Source organism: Pimephales promelas, chromosome 6 (assembly GCF_988280905.1).
Source record: "Pimephales promelas chromosome 6, fPimPro1.hap1.1, whole genome shotgun sequence".
NCBI lineage: Eukaryota > Metazoa > Chordata > Actinopteri > Cypriniformes > Leuciscidae > Pimephales > Pimephales promelas.
This window is the reverse complement of record NC_142774.1, coordinates 3,967,610-3,984,969: the sequence shown is the minus strand read 5'-3', so window position 1 is coordinate 3,984,969 and position 17,360 is coordinate 3,967,610. Positions and strand designations below refer to the sequence as shown.

The following is a 17,360-nucleotide window of genomic DNA, read 5'->3' as shown; positions in this document are numbered from 1 at the left end:
TACATATATATAAAACACACACACATATAGAGAAAAATGCCACACGGACCTACTGGGAAATTTGAACATTTTAATATAACTTAAAATAAATACTACCAAATGGCAATGCAAGTCCTCTACATGGCACTTGCCCTAATGTTTTGGTATGAAACAAAACAGGCAAATGACTAAAGGAAAGGTATAAAAAATAATGAGGGAGAGAGAGCACTTAATAAACGCGGCCGACAGCGTCCTTCATCCCAACATACGAAAATAAATACAACTAAATTACATCTATAGTACAAAAATACGCTGAAACCAACCAAAAACAACAAAACAAAACAAAAAAAAAACTCCGTAATCGGAACAACATTAGAAAACCTAATGAGGATTTCTCGTCAGCCTGACCCAATGCGTCACAGCGTGAAAATAACCGAATCACAATCACTCGCACTCATACCATTCGCTAAGAAGAACCGCAACAAACACACACACACACGTGGCAGTTTCCAAAACGTCCACTGGATTGGGTACAAACGGGATGGGATTGAAACCATGGCAACTCGTCGTTCCTCCAGTGATTTTAGTGTCATCACCGTCACGCTGCCTGTCGTCATTGCATATGTACATCACACAGAGAAGGGCTCCGGGGTCAAGGGTCATTCACACTGGTATTGCATGGCTCAGTTGCACATATAATGAGTCTGTGTTCTGACTTGGTATTGATTCCAAACGCAGACGTCACACGTCCATAAGATTTCCACAGCTATGGATGCGAAAAAACAAACCGATGATGCAACAATTACGGTAAAAAGAGAGCGAGGGGTTTGTATTTACATCTTCAGGAATAGTCCAACGTTAGGTTTTTCTCTCTGTGGTGAGAAGTGAGGGTCAGTGGTTGATCGGTCTCTCTCTGTGCTGGTGAGAGAGACACACCTGTTGCTCTGTACAGTAAAGGGGAAACGCCGCCCAAAAGGAGTCTTCACACACGTTTGTCCTCGATGCTTGGAGCGTTTCGAGCGGCCCGTTTCAGCTTGTCGGAGGGGAGCAGGGAAGGACAAAGTGATGAAAATCACATTTGGGCAGATTTCACCCCGTCGGTGGGTAGATTTATGGGTGAGTCTCACCAAAACATGCGCAGCTCATATTTCACCCCCAAAATCGAAATATTAAAATAAGAAATTAAGTCTAATGGTAAGTCTATTTTTTATGATTTTTTTGCATTGGGACATTATCCATCCATCCATCTTCTTCCGCTTCATTGGGACATTATTTGTATGGAAAATTTTCATTATTGTTTTATTTATTTTGCATTACGGAAATGATATTTTCCATTGGGACATTATTTGTGTGGAAAATATTCATTATTTTTTATTTTATTATTTTATCTATTTATTTCATTTTTTTTAATCTTTTTTTTGTATTACAGTAAAGATATTTTCCATTGGGACATTATTTGTATGGAAAAATTGTCATTTTTTATCATTTTTTTATATTATTTTTTGCATTACGGTAATGATATTTTCCATTGGAGCATTATTTGCAGTGTTGTAGTACTCGAGACTCGGACTCGTCTCGGACTCGGTCTCGAGACCATATTTTAATGGTCTTGGTCTTGTCATGGACTCGTGTCCATTTGGACTCGGAATTGACTCGTACTCGAACTTTTTTTTTTTTTAGGACTCGGAATTATTCCCGAGTCCACTCGAGTTCAATTAAAAATATTTTTCATGATTATTAATTTATGTTAATAAAATATTTCTTTAAATTGATTGACACGCCCAGTGATTGGTGATTTTCTAGTGCGCAACTGCGCATGACCAATTGTAATAAAATTACTTTTAACACCACCTACTATGTGGCCTTTTTACCCTAAACTGATCATATTTTTTAAACTCTAAGTAAATTCAGTAAAAAAAAAAAAAAGGATTTCTCTAACTAAATAAAAGAATTAGGTAATCAACCCTCACTGGTCTCGGTCTCGACTCGGACTCGAGTGAGGTGGTCTCGACTACAACACTGATTATTTGTATGGAAAATATCATTACTGTAATGCAAAAAATAATATAAAAATTAAAAAAATTAAAATTAAAAACTAAATGCATCCAAATGTTTGTAATTCACATTACTTTTTATTTTTATTTCTTTATTTTTTTATTTATTTTATTATTAGGGTAATTATGGATATTGCATTAATTTTTTTACCGTATTACTATAAAAATAATTTTCACGTTTTTATTTGAATTAGCAAAGTCAGTCAAATAAATACTAACAACACTTTACAATGTGTCAACAGTAGTTAATGCATTAGTTATCATGAACCAACAGTGAACAATTTTTTACAACATTTAATAATCTTTGTCAATGTTAGTTAATAAAAGTGCAATTGTTCATTGTTTGTTCATGTTAGTTCACAGTGCATTAATGTTAACAACTGTATTAACATTAAGACTAATAAATGCTGTAGAATTTTTAGTTCATGGTAACTAATGCAGTTAATGTTTACAAATTAAACCTTAAAGCGTTAAAATATAATTGTTGTGTATTACAGTAATGAAAATGAGATTTCTTCTCATTACGGTAACACGGATTTGGGAGGAAACTCTTGAAAATAACGTCACAATGCAAACCATCTAAGTGATGCTAAAATATGCTTAACTTGTCATCGAGATTTTGCAATGAAATATGACGCAGACATGTCATGAGAGTCACACTTGTGCTCTGGATCGCCTGAGAGACCTTACAGTAACGGCAGTTTGTTGTGTGGTTGAGTGTTTGAACTGAAACCTTCATATATCAGAGCGTGAGGATCAAAACTAAAAAGAAATATAAATATTAACACTAGTGTCCTGTGACACGTTCCCATCCCCCACCCCCAACTTTCTTAGATTTCACTTTTACAGAAAGCATGAATGAGGAACAAGACTCTTCAAGACAGAGTGTGTGTTTGTGTGTGTGTGTGTGTGAGAGAAAAATCAGGAACAAACTTACATTTGTGAGCCTCACAGGAACGGATCTGCTGCTGCGTCTAATATAACCCCAACTACCTGTCTGTCTGTCTGTCTGTCTGATGAGATCCACACACATAAGGCAACATTTTTGGTTTGTTCCCCACAACGGCTCTTTTAAACAAGTGCAAAAAAAAAGAAAAAAAGAAAGAAATGCTGTAGGTCTTCACCAATACTGATCATATTTCCCAAAAAACACTGTCCATGATCTGTAAACAACAAGCTGAAAGTGTACAAGACTTTTTAAACGTGGGTCGACTAGCTCAAGTCTCACCCAACTGTGCAAAACCCCTTTTAAGTCCCACATGAAATAAAAAGAAAAAAAACAAAATCAAAACGAACAGAAAGCAGCAAAAAACCACTCGCTATGACTATCAGCAATTAAACGGAGGGGGAGAGAGAGGGGGGCTCTTTCTAGCATGGCTACGCAGGGCTCCTTAAACGGCGGTTTATGATGACATCACTCCCGCCCGCTGGCCGAATACGAGAACTGTGGGAAGTGTGGTCTCCGTTCGCTGTCGGCCGAGTCCATCCCGTCCTCGTCATCTGCGGGAGAGCAAGAGAGAGAGAGACGTCACACACACTTCACACCCGACGCAGTTTTCCACCTCGCTCCGAGTGGAAGCGATAAGCGCCACGCAGATTTTCACAGTGATACGCTTGAGGGAAAATCATTGTGTGCCGAATGTAACTTCCTCTTCCTGTGCCGTGAGGAGCCGAGGAAAAGCCACAGGAAGAGAGAGCGAGAGAGAGAGAGAGGAGGAGGGAAACACTCACACTTCTCTGGAGGGGTGATGGTGATGGTCTGCGCCGTGAACTCCTCGTCGAAATACCTGGTGTCGGTTTCAGATGATACCTGTGGCATGAACGGCGGGACCAGCTGGACGAGAGAGAGAGAGAGAGAGACAGCGCTTATTAAACATAATCACATACGAATGAATCGGAAGTTGATTTGAAAAAAGTAATTTGCAACATTATAAATGTATTTTACTTTCACTTATTATCAATTTAAAGGTACAATATGCAGGATTTTTGCAGTAAAATATCCAAAAACCACTTGGCCAATGTTATATATTTTGTTTAGTTGATTACTTACAATACCCCAAATGTTTCCAACTATTTGTGAGAAAATTGCGATTTTTAACCACGGAAACGGGGCGTGTGAGCAGGGGTGAGGAGTCGCCAGTCAATGACGTCATATCAACGTTACATATCAGGTTTGACCTCGTACTGCAATAGTAACCATGGCGACAGACGTGGACAACTGGGTCGGTTATGCCCGTTATGCGTGCTCAACAGCGTGAGAGTCCCTGGCAGGGTTTTGTTCAAACATTATGGACCATGGCAAGCGGACTTTGAGACAAACAGAGGACTAAAACGAAGATCAACATCTTTCTTCGACTAACTTCGATTTGACAGAGACGCGAGTGCTGCAAACAGGTGAGCAAATCAATGTAACTTATATAAAAGTAATCAATGTTATATAGTTCAACATGATGAAAAGTTAGAATATGATCTGTATGTTAATATCTAATGTTAATCTAGCTTAGTCTCATACAGCCAACAAACAACCTAACTAACACTCAACACACACAGATACCGTGAAACTGTTAGAGCAAGTGAAGCAGCGCTGTTAGCTCAAGTTTAATTCCTCTAATAAACTAACCTGTGTGAGTAATTCAGCGTGTAGTTCGGTAGAATGAAATGTCCTTATTCCTTTATATCCGCGGGACTCGCGTTGCGTGTGGCGCTGGTTTACGTGTAGCAATCGCGCACTGGTTCATACTACAGTCATGTTAAAAACATCACTGTATTCACTCACACATAAAAGATCCATCAGCTTGACGACAAGATCCATGCAGAATATACGTCATTAATATACGCCTTTGTTATTGTAAGAGGTTAGCGACCCCTGGTGGCGAAACAATCTTGCATGTTGTACCTTTAACTACATATACTTACTATAGGGTTAGTGTGGGATTTGGCTGAGGGTTAGTTGCATGTAATAGAGTGCCGAAGTTATGACGTCACTCTGTAGGCCAAAACGCGGAAGTGAGTTAGCATTTTAGCACTCCCGGTTCCCTCGCTCTAAAGTCTGTGTTATAATTGAATGGGTTTTCACTAAATCACCTGAAATAAGGTCTGTGGTGAACGGAGCCTTTAAATATTTTCACGTTTTGATCTATGACATAGAACACACAGTTATAACCTGCTTGTGTTTTTTTTTAAACTTTATTTAGCCTTCAAAATGTAAAAAAAAATTGAATTAACTTGTAAAGATTATCTTGATAGACAAAACGTGTAAGGGTCACAACTCTTTGTTGAACACAGATCTTATTTTTTTGTGATTTTCCAATAGTCTATGGGGAAAGTGCATAGCTTTTCGATGGAGGGAACCCATGCGCCGCTAACTTCCGAGTTGTCCTACAAAGTGACATCATCACTTCGCCACTCCATTATGCCTAATTTATTGTTATTACTATGGTAAGTACATGTAACAAGGACACTGCAATAAGTGTTAGCAATAAAAGTTACATTTCTTTCAAAAAATCTTTTGAATTGTAGGGAAGCAAGTCACGTTTCTGCTTTTAAACCCTCTAACATGTTGCGAATGCACTTGTACCTTTTTGTCATAGACGTCCTGCCAGTCCAGCGATGTGAAGAAACTGTGTCTCATGATTTCCTTCGCATCATCTGGACCTCCTCCGAGCCTTCGGAGAATAAACCGCAGATTAATACTCACGTGATGCAGAGTAAGCCTGGCGTGCTCATTATGAAATTATGATTTTACATCTGAATGCTAATAATTAGTAAAAACCTTTCAAGCACAACCGGATCACACACACTGGACACAACCGATAAGTTGACACACTGACCTCTTATTGGGGTCTTTGATGAGTAATCCAGACAGTAAAGACTTGGCGTCTGCAGAGAGGGTTCTGGGAAACTTGATCTCCTCCATCAGAATCAGCTCAAAGAGCTTCTCATGGTCCTGAGGGAAGACGCACGTCAGCATGTGCAAGAGCAATCACGTGTGCTGTGGTGTGACGCTTACTGTACCTGATTATAAAAGGGAAGGCGTCCACACATCATCTCATACATGACGACTCCCAGACCCCACCAGTCCACCGCTCGCCCGTAATCATTGTCCTCCAATACCTGATCAAGAACATCACATGACCCATCAGACAATCCACCACACCTCATCCTTCAATAGTCTTACGTTCAAATGCCTGATCAATAATGGGGAAAAAACATGATGCAGTCCTCTGAACACTTGTGGCAACAATTAAAGTGATTGGATTAACTATAATCATTATAATCTATCCTCCCACAAATGATTCATATTCAATAACACACGCAAAATATGATAGAATACCTCAACAAAAATCACATCATATCTTCCAATCTTCCTTAATAATCCATCAAAAACACATTAATCTATTTCAGATCTTTAGAAATGAGTATATTAGCCACCAATAACGGATCAATATTCCGTTCATATCTTTCAGATCTTCATTAACAATTAAATTGGCCTCCAACAACCAATCAAAAAATCATTCATATCTTCCAATTCTTCATTAATGATTATATTATCATCCAATAATCGATCAAAAACACATTTCAGATTTTTTCAAAAAAATTATATAAAATACTGCTCAAAAACATCTTCCAATTCTGAATTAATAATTATATTTGCCTCCAATAACCAATCAAAAACTCATTCATATTTTCCAATTCTTTATTAATGACTATATTAGTCTCCAATAATCGATCAAAAACATCTCCTAATTCTGCATTAATAATTATATTAGCCTCATTCTTTATCAAGAATTGTATTATACTCAATAACTGATCAAAAATGACAATTCAATTCTCCAATAATAATTATATCAGCTACCAATAACTGAATCAAAAACTCAATATATTTATTAGTAATTATTTCAGCCTCCAAAATACTGATCAAAACAACTTCCAATTCTGCATTAATAGTTATATTTGCCATCAATAACCAATCAAAAACTCATTCATATTTTCTAATTCTTTATTAATAACTATCGATCATCTTCCAATTCTTTAATAATAATTATATTAGCCTCATTCTTTATCAAGAATTGCATTACACTCAATAACTGATTAAAAAAAAAATCACATTAATATCTCCCAATTCTTCAATATTAGTTATATTAGCTACCAATAACTGAATCAAAAACTCAATATATTTATTAGTTATTATATCAGCCTTCAATAACAGATCAAAAACTGATTCTTATCTTCATCAACAATCACATTGTGCTCCAATACCTGAGCAAAAATCAAATATGGACATTATCCTGATTTCTGATCCATGACCATGACCATGACTCAGATTCCCGGTCAATATAGTAAATACTCCAATGGCAAGTATATAATCTTTCAAAACTGAATCATATCAAATTGCCTTCAAGTACTTGATTAGTTACTACTGACAGTCATTTTGAAATCATATTAATATCAATAATTATTGATCATTTCTGAGATCATCCAACCCAGATAAATGACTCAACTGATGGAAAAACAGCCTGACACGTGATTACATCATACAGTTATGATTCTGACATCAGCTTTAGAATGAGTCATCACCGTCACAGCATCCATGTTTACCAGCTCCGTTTATTTTAAATGCTGCACTCCTCGTTCATCATTAAAGTGGATCTTGGAAACGGCCAGCAGATCACGGTCTGATCGCTCTATTTTTACCCGTGAGCCGCTCAGTCTCGTCGACAACCTGCTGTTTGTCTATTCCTGTACGGACGTTAAACACACAGCTCAAGTGTGACCCTGTTCCGGCAGTGACAGACGGAGATTAAACACTCGTTTATATTCAATTTACCCCAGTAAAGAGGGCTTCCTGTGTGGAGGTGCGGTGTGAGATTTTTTAGCGGCATCTAGTGGTGAGGTTGCGAATTGCAAGCAACAGAAGTTACGGTGGCAGACAGGAAGTGATGTCGTCGTCCGAGACAGCAGCCAGTTAAACTGGGCCTGAGACGAGAGTTCAAGAGATTTCCACGACGCATGCGCGAGAATTGCGTTATTTTTCTACAACTTCTTGCGCAATTTGTCGTGGAAATCTCTTGTCGGCCTGAGACGAGATTTCAAGAGATTTCCACGACAAATGCGCGAGAACTGAAGTAGTTGAAGGAGATCGCAATTCTCGCGCACGTGTCATGGAAATCTCGTCTCAGGCCAGAAAGAAGAAAAGGAATAGTCGAATAAAATCATTATTTTTGTTTGTTTTTTCGCACAAAAAGTATTTTCGTCAAGTTTCGATCCCTTAGGCAGCCTATGTAGCAGTGATCCAGCTCTCAAATTTAATCAAAAATATCTTCATTTGTGTTCCGAAGACGAACGAAGGTCTTACGGGGTTGGTACAGCATGGGGGTGAGTAATTAATGACTTAATTTTCATTTTTGGGTGAACTAACCCTTTAATGGCAAATTTAGTATGTGCTACAGACTACACTTTGATGTACCCCTATAATTTTAACACTGACGAACCCGACATCCAGTATGTGGAACCATTGGCGTTTTAGCCTATATGTAAACATGTGATAGTGGATTCTGTCTGTTTTTGGTTTTATTGTTTGAGTCCTGAATAAAGCTTTGATGAGGATGATGATGGTGCATTTCTGTCAACAGATCCTCCTAAGTATTACACAATGCACCTTTAAAGAGATAAAACGATACGCTTGCGTCCCGTACCTCAGGGGCCAGATATTCTGGAGTCCCGCAGAAGGTCTTCATGGTAGCAGCGTCTGTGATGCCCTCCTTACACAACCCGAAATCAGTGATCTTTATGTGCCCGTCCTTATCCAACATCAAGTTTTCCAGCTGGAAAAACACACACACAAGTGGATCTGTGTGAATATCTTACGTTCAGCTGATAATGCTGAACTTTACAGGATGAAAATTAAGGCCTGTTCACACCGGGACAAATTTCAAGTGCAATAATCGACGACGTTTAACGCCTTGTGACTAAACAAAGGGCGTCAATGTGAGTGTGCACACCGATGCGTAAAACGGCACGCATAAAAGTGTCTTTTTTTTTTTTTAAATGCCTTGGGTTCGTATTTTTAGTTTTACGCGCTACGTCAAAAACTATCCAACCAATGAGATTGGCGCTTTTGCTCACGTGTTTGGAGCTTCTGAAGTTACAGTAAAACACAACTTGGGGTAGTTAAAACACAAAGCGATCTTGCCGAGCATACAAACCCGTCTACAAACGCGACTGCGACAACAAATACAAACATTTTGAAAAAAAGAGAACTGATATGGAGTGGTATTGCAGAGCAAATGGGCACCATCTAATGTCAGGGAATGAATTTGCATGTTCACTCGGCTCATCGTCAACGAAAATCGCTTGGGTGTGAACACAAAAAACGCATTGAAAAACGCTGGCAAATAACGCACGCTGATATTCGTCCCGGTGTGTATTGGCCTGTCTGTGTTTTGTTCACCTTTAGGTCGCGGTAAACAATCTTGGCAGAGTGCAAGTAATCCAACGCAGAAACGATCTCAGCTCCGTAGAAACGGGTTCGGTCCTCCGAAAACACACGTTCTCTCGACAAATGAAAAAACAACTGCAACAACAATTAAAAAAAAAAAATCAGAAATCACAAATACAAATGTGCATCACATTGACATACATGAAGAATAAACATTTGAAATTGAGCAAGAAAGAAGACAATTAAAAAAACTTGAATGTGGAACATTTTTAAAATAACAGTTGAAAATCTTCAAAAGCAATCTTGCAGAGAAAGTTCAAAAGAAGGTTTGTAAGGTTGGTAGGAAATTGAGTTCGAAAGAAAAATAAAAAGAGGGAAAGACAAGTTGAAATTGGTCTAAAGGAAGTTACAAACTGTATTTTGGAAAAATAAATTGAAAATGTTCAGGTAAAAATTTTAAATTTCTTTCGTAAATTGTTTGAATGTTTAAAAAAATGTTTGAAAAAGTTCAAAAGATTAGAGAGAAAGTTCAAAAGAAGATAAGAGTTTGACAGAAAGAACAAAAGTTTGAAAATGTTCCAAAGGGAGTTTAAAATTTGGAGGGAAAAATACAAATAAAATCCAAAGTTCAAAGGCTAGAGAGAAAAAGTTCAAAGGCAGTTTAAACATTTGAACTTTATCTCTAGCCTTTGAAGTTCTGGAAAAAAAGCACTTTTAAAATAACTGAAAACATTTACCTCTCCTCCATTCACATATTCCATAACAAAACATAAACGATCCTTCGTCTGAAATGAGTACTTCAGCGACTGCAGGCAAGACAAGACAATTAATCACTCATCTCGTGTGTATTTTAAAATACAATTAATAACATGAGGATTGTTTATTTTAAATGTCTGAGGAGAGTGTGTGATATCTATATATTTTATGGCATCACTCACAGTTAGAAACGGATGCCTAGTGTTCTTCAAAACTCTGCTCTCTGTGAGCGTGTGCGCCACTTCATCCTGAGAGAGAGAGAGAGAGAGAGAGAGAGAGAGAGATGTTGATTTCAGGCTGACGCCCATCACTTCTCAGTTCAGTGTGTTCTCAGAGCACCAGGTTTCATACCTTGGCAATAATAACCTCCTTTTTCAGGATCTTCATTGCATAATATGTGCCGCTGGCTTTCTCTCGCACTAGAATCACCTTCCCGAACGTGCCTTTCCCCAGCAGCTTCAGATAGTCAAAGTCATTCATTGTCTGTCCAGGAAGAGAGAGAGAGGGTTAGTTTGAGCACATGCACGTGGATCCACCGGGCCGGCACCATCCCTAACCTTTCGTTTGTGATGACTGGTTGACGTGTCCATCTCCTCCTCGTTGACGTTCTCGATCTGAGAGATGGGGCTGCACAGGATTCCTTCCTCTTCCTGTTTGGCCAGCTTGTCTGCCACCATCTGAATGGCCTCGACCCACTCATCCCTTGTTAGCAAGGAAACACGAGCAGTCAGTCGGGATAAAGCCAGGCCGATTATCAATCAGCTGATTTCTGACTATACTGAGATCAACTGCCAGTGTTGGTTTCCTACATTGCAAATATTTTTAACATCCTTAAAACAAGATCAATTTCCTTGAGAAGTTGAGATTAGATTTGTTTTCAGAGAATCACTTTTCGAATGCAATTTTATTGGTAAATAGGTTTTTTGTAATATAATAACAGTGTTTTCAATTTTTGGATGAACTACACCTTTAAGTCTCCATTCGCTTGAGTTTGGGGTCGTTAAGATTTTTGAATGTCTGTTCACAACGGGACGAATTTCGCGCGCGATAATCGGCGACGTTTAACGCCTCGTGACTAAACAAAGGGCGCCAATGTGAGTGTGCACACCGACGCGTAAAACGCCACACGTAAAAGCGTAATTAAAAAAAAAAACGCCTCGGGTTCATTTTTTTAGTTTGACGTGCCGCATCAAAAACTATCCAACCAATGAGATTAGCGCTTTTGCTCACGTATCTAGAGCTTCTGCAGTTACAGTAAAACACAACTTGGGGGCGCTCAAACACAAAACGGTCTTACACATACGTAACGGTGAAGAAGCTATACGCTAAGTAGCGTCGCCGTCTACACAGCCAGGAAGATGTGAGGCGAGATGAATGTAAAGAACTATATGACAAACGCGACAGCGACTACAAAATACAAACATCTTGATAAAAGAGAGCTGTTATGGAGTGGTATTGCAGAGCAAATGGGCGCCATCTAATGTCAGGGAATGAATTTGCATGTTCACTCGGTTCATCGGCGGTGAAAATTGCTTGGGTGTGAACACAAAAAATGCGTTAAAAAACGCTGGCGAATAACGCGCGCTGATATTCGTCCCGGTGCCTTTATGTTCACCAAAGCTGCATTTATTTGATTAAAAATACAATAAAATCAGTAATATTGTGTAATATTATTACGGTTTAAAATTGGTGTTTTCTATGTGAATACATATTAAAATGTAATTTATTCCGGTGATCAAAGCTGAATTTATCAGCATCATCATCACTCCAGTCTTCAGTGTCACATGATCCTTCATAAATTACTCTAATATGCTGATTTGATGCTCAAGAAACATTTATGATTATTATAAATAGCTATGTTTCCTGGTAACTTCATTTGACTTGTGCATATTTGCGAAGAGCGACGTTTCCATCTCATGTGACCAAAATTGCCACTTCCTGGGAAATCAGGCTCTTTCATCCTCCATCATAAATGACTTGCGACTCATAAATGACGAAACGCAATAAACGCTGTCATGTTATCTTGCTTTCGTACGGAAAGCAATCATGTGTCATTATACCGAATAATTCTGATGACAGACTTTGACTCCGGCGTTTCAGAATGATCAAACCAACATCTGAGATGCTGTGATGTGATTGGTCCGCAGGGTAATGTTGGCAAATGTTGCGCACCAAGGGATTTATTCAGTAAATGTGAATTTTTCATCCTTAATTGAGCGCTTATGCGTTTTATGCACGTTTTTCAAATGCATGAGCATCTTGGTGTTTTCATCCAGATTTATTTTATATGATTTACATAAAAACACAGCGAATTTTGAAAACGGTTGTGTTGCTTTATATTTTTGAGTAAACCCTGATACATTTTTTTCTGGATTCTTTGATAAACAGAACATTCATTTGAAATAGAAATCTTTTGTAACATGTAAATTGTCGCTTTGGATCAATTTAATGCATCCTTGCTGAATAAAAGTATTCATTTCTTTCAAAAAAACAAAGACTTTTGAGCGTTAAAGGTGATGTGGTACCTCTCCTCGGGCGAGTCCACATGGAAGGTGCGCTCGATCACAGTGGTCCACTGCAGACACCTGATGATGAAGGTGTTGGACTTCGGCCTCTCCGTCTTCATCAGCTGACACTCTGACCAGACACAGGAGGAGAGAGGAGTTTACATGTGGAATGATGACGTCATCGACTCAAAACACGGACTCATGATGTCATGTTGATGACATCAGCACGTGACGCTCATTGATCTTGAAGGGTTTGCCAGAAACATGACACACTGAGATCACAAATTAAAAACAGCAAGCATGTTTATTTAGCTAGTTCATTTTTTAAGTTATTGAATTAATTAAAAAAAAGAAGAAATGTATTAAAAAATAAGAGATACTTTATTTAATTTAGCTGTCATTGAGTTTCCAGATAATACATTACACATCTTTATATGTTTATTGATCACTGTATAAATGGGTCATTAATTCATATTTTTGGAAAACACCTGCGGCATAGTCAAAAAGACATAATGTAAGTTTGATAATGAGAGACTCACTGGCGACAGAGAAGTTGTTGAGTGGATACGCCAAATCAGCATCTTGCGGCTTCTCTTTATATCCAATGAACGAGCCATCCGTCTTTAACAGGAAGTACCGCGGCCTCCAGTTCTTAATGTATTCACCTGTCGAGCCAATAAAAATCATCAAGCGTGCCTAAATACACACACATTTGAGAGAACGTACGACTGCAGTGTATTTCTCACCTCTCTTTTGCACCCATCCCTCTTTCACTACGTTCTGGTCGTTCATTTTGGGCCTGAGGTCAGAGTTCAAGGGTCAGTCCAGCGCTCGATGTCTTGCTCGTGGATCTGTCCTGTTCCCTCACTCTCCCTTAGCCCGTCTCGCTCTCTGCCCTCCTGTTCTCTCACACTCTTCCTCTCACTTTCTTTGCCACGTTGTGATGTAACGTCTCAGCCTCCTCCTTCACTTTCACTCTCTCTCTCTCGACCCTTCAGACACTCCAACGGTGACTCAGCCTGGAAGGAAACAACAAAATAGAGAAAACACACACACACACACAAGGGTCATTCTCTTCCGCTTCTCCCCCTCTCCCACACACACACTTCCATGTGAAATAAAGTCATTGTTAAGACCAGGGAAACATTTCCCGCCCCTTCCCGTGGCCTTCTCTTCCTCTCTCACACTGGATGATGATGGGATACGTGCTTCTTTACTCTTTAGAACCAGCTCAGACACGTTACAACCAATAAAATAACCCTATAATGAACCCAATGACATTAGAATCAACACTGAAACCTCTTAGAACCCTCTGAGAATCAATGTAAGGAATTTAGAACTTTAGAATTTAGAATTTTATAAGCAAACTTACTGTAGAACCCCAGAGTAGAGTAATATCACTACCTCAGAATGAATAATAGAATCATCTCAGAATCATCTGTTGAACCTTGGAATGATAAACCCAATTAGGAATGGATATAAATAACAAAATCAATAGAACTCCCATTCAAATTAAAATAATCTGAAATTCCACTGAAAAACAACCTCAGAATCAACCTGGGATTTCTACAATTAATCTTAGAACCTTAAAATCAACATCATAAGCTCAGAACTTATAGTTATAGCCCTCAAAGAACATGCAAAATTTTACAATCAATTTCAGAAGGTCATAATGAATAATTTTATTTCGATTTTAAGAAGTAGTTTCTTTCTTCAGTGGAAAAAGAAATTAAAGTTTTTGATGAAAACATTCCAGGATTTTTCTCCATATAATGGACTTCAATGGGAACCAAACGGTTCAAGGTCTAAAAGAGTTTTAGTGCAGCTTCAAAGGGCTTTAGACGACACCAGACGATGAATGAATTTGCACTGAAACTGTCTTTTGGACCTTGAACCGTTTGGTTCCCATTGAAGTCCATTATATGGAGAAAAATCCTGGAATGTTTTCATCAAAAACCTTAATTTCTTTTCGACTGAAGAAAGAAAGACATGGACATCTTGGATGACATGGTGGTGAGTAAATTATCAGCAAGTTTTTTAAAAGTGAACTACTCCTTTTTCATTTTGTCAGAACCTCTAATAAAGCACGTTATTTTGTTTAGTTTTCAGTTAAGAATCGTGATCTTTATTTGAAACAAGAAAATCATTTTATCCAGAATTGTGCAGCTCTATAACTTTGTAAAGAAACACTACGCGTCAATAGACTGAACACATAACACACACGTGCATGATGTCACCATTTCCAATCCACATATTCATGTTTTTTTGGTATTTTACATAACGATAATGGTATAGTTTTCAAAGGTTTGCGTTTTCAGGCCCACATAACACTGTTGTGTAAATGAACGGCCAAAAAACAAATATAAAGTTTTCCGGTTTCAGTTGAAACATGTCCTAAAATAAAACTTAAAGTCCCCCTGTAGTGAAAATGAAGCTTTTAATGTTGTTTCTATGTGGTTTTTTAATATGCTTTAAAACAAACCATGTGTAAATTCATCAGACAACACCATATAGCTGAGTATTTTCTCTCAAAAACATGTTTTGAAAACGTTTTGATATCTGATCGTCAACGAGTGGATCTCTGAGCTGGTGTGAGTGAGTGGAGGCGGGGCTCATTTGCATATTCACAGATTCACATATACTAAATGAGGCAAGGGTGTAGAGTTACATTCAAACTTTAAAATCTTAGAACTTAATACTTTTTTATTGTTATTTTAGAATCAAAATAGAACCCGTCAAAAATTCAGATTCGCATTTAAACAACATGTGGACCTTGGAATAAACCTCAGACAATAAATCTTCGAACATTACAACCAGTCCTTACAACGTCTCACACTTCTGTTTAAGCTCATCTACAACAAAGTAAATCTGCCACATATGGGAACACAGGCACCTCACACTCATTTTGTGTTTCAACATCTCTGCACAGTTGATGCTGTAAATTCATGCACTTCCCATAATCCTCTCCTTTATCAAATCACACTGTACCATGAAGAAACAGGCGCAGCATCATTGCCAAAGTAACTTTACACAGGCATTTGGGATGCCAAGAACAGAATAATTCAGACATGATGCATGTTTAAAATTAGAATTTGCAATCATCTCTTAATACATTTCAAATACAGTATTTTTTTAAATACTTTCCTTGTACCCAAAATATTTTAAGGCTATGCTGCTTGATCATTATTTTAGTGGTGCTACATTTTCAAGGTAATGGATATTCTTTACAAACATAAATATTTTTTTATTCAAAACATTGAGACAAATTCATATGGTTCATCTTAAAGCATTTCATAAAAAGGTCAAATGTGATGTTTAATGACTCTGAGTGGCCCTCTGTTTTTATGTTTTTACTGTCACATGACAACAAAATGGCTTCCTGCACATTGATCACATCACAATCACATAAATTTAGTTTTCTTCCAAATGTTACATTTTGAAAGAAAACAGAAGTGATTAAGAAGTGATCATAAAATATTAAAATAAAAAATGTTTTGTTTTTTTCAGTTTAACCGTTTTTACTTCTGATCTCACAAAAAAACAAAACATAAAACGGCTTTAAAATCTGAAAATAAAAACATATTCTTAATAGAAGAGGCTCGTTTTGATATGCATTTAATTGTAATGTAAATATTAGGAAAAATGAGAGGTCTGAACAACAGAAGCCATCCAAACCAATGTCAACAAAAACAATGGCGGACACGGTTGGGTATCACACACACACACACACGGATGTGACAGCAATTAACACGACAAACCATAATAAACACAATGAAGCATCTACTTTTGTGCAATATTGAGCTGCTGTTATATAATCCATATCGGCATGATAATAAATACACCAGACTGACAGATCGGCACGAACAAGAACAAGCGTGTATATGAACACACACGAGTGTGTGTGCACACAAACACTGCTGTGTGATAACAATACAAACACACAAGCATTTAGGCTGGAGGATGAGAAATGTGCGCGCTCTTGTTTTCCATTTGGCCGAAATGCGTAAAATGGTGGACGCGCATCAATAATAACACGCAGGATGCAGTTTAAATGAGCTTGTAATGCAAAATCTGAGTGATTTATATAAAAACAGTGCGCGATATATAAATAAGCGCTTCGTGTGTCCGGCAGCATCTACGGGCAACGGGTTGAGGCCGAGGAAACATCCCCACCCGGCGGCCAGTGATGCTCCAGCGCGGATGCTCGGCCCGGCCCGTGATGCTGCTCGGTGATGGAGGAAAAACAAACAACACGAAGCACGCAATACCTGGCAGACGCTCCGCCAGACGGTGGTATCGGTTCCGCGCCAGCCCGGTGTGAGACAAACCCAAACCCGCAAGCAGATGATGCTGCCGCCGCTGGTCGGTCATAAGGAAAACGGAGGCACGCGCGCCCGTGAAGTGGCCATCATGTTCGTTACACCGGTGAACTGAATGACCCTGGATGAATGGCGTAACCCGATGCAGAAAGCGCGGTGACGGCGCACCCCGTCTCCAGCACTCGAATTTCCCCGAATCCTAGCACGACGAAGGCCTGCTGCTCAATATTCATGAGATAAGCGTCGCCATTGGATGGTTAGCAGGCAACGTCAGCGAGAACTCATGAATATTCAGATTAAAAGCCGT

General features: G+C 38.5%; 1 protein-coding gene across 1 annotated transcript; it reads right to left on the bottom strand.

Annotated features, from left to right (window-relative positions):
* Window positions 1-50: 50 nt before the first annotated feature.
* On the bottom strand, window positions 51-17,271 carry akt3b (AKT serine/threonine kinase 3b). The gene is made up of 15 exons (XM_039685731.2): window positions 17,003-17,271; window positions 13,481-13,753; window positions 13,274-13,399; window positions 12,753-12,864; window positions 10,785-10,929; window positions 10,579-10,710; window positions 10,410-10,475; window positions 10,209-10,277; window positions 9,484-9,606; window positions 8,729-8,857; window positions 6,048-6,146; window positions 5,864-5,979; window positions 5,611-5,698; window positions 3,765-3,867; window positions 51-3,533 (listed from the first exon to the last, which is right to left on the bottom strand). Exons 2-15 carry the CDS (start codon window positions 13,524-13,526, stop codon window positions 3,448-3,450), a joined length of 1,440 nt encoding a protein of 479 aa, XP_039541665.1. The 5' UTR covers window positions 13,527-13,753; window positions 17,003-17,271; the 3' UTR covers window positions 51-3,447.
* Between the last annotated feature and the right edge of the window lie 89 nt (window positions 17,272-17,360).

Excerpts from the sequence above, each read along its gene's own strand:
- akt3b (XM_039685731.2), bottom strand. The coding sequence starts at position 13,526 with ATGAACGACCAGAACGTAGTGAAAGAGGGATGGGTGCAAAAGAGAG. Across the intron at positions 10,476-10,578 it reads AGGAGGTTATTATTGCCAAG|GATGAAGTGGCGCACACGCT; the intron begins GTATGAAACCTG and ends TCTCTCTCTCAG. Across the intron at positions 6,147-8,728 it reads CAGAATATCTGGCCCCTGAG|GTATTGGAGGACAATGATTA; the intron begins GTACGGGACGCA and ends GTTCTTGATCAG.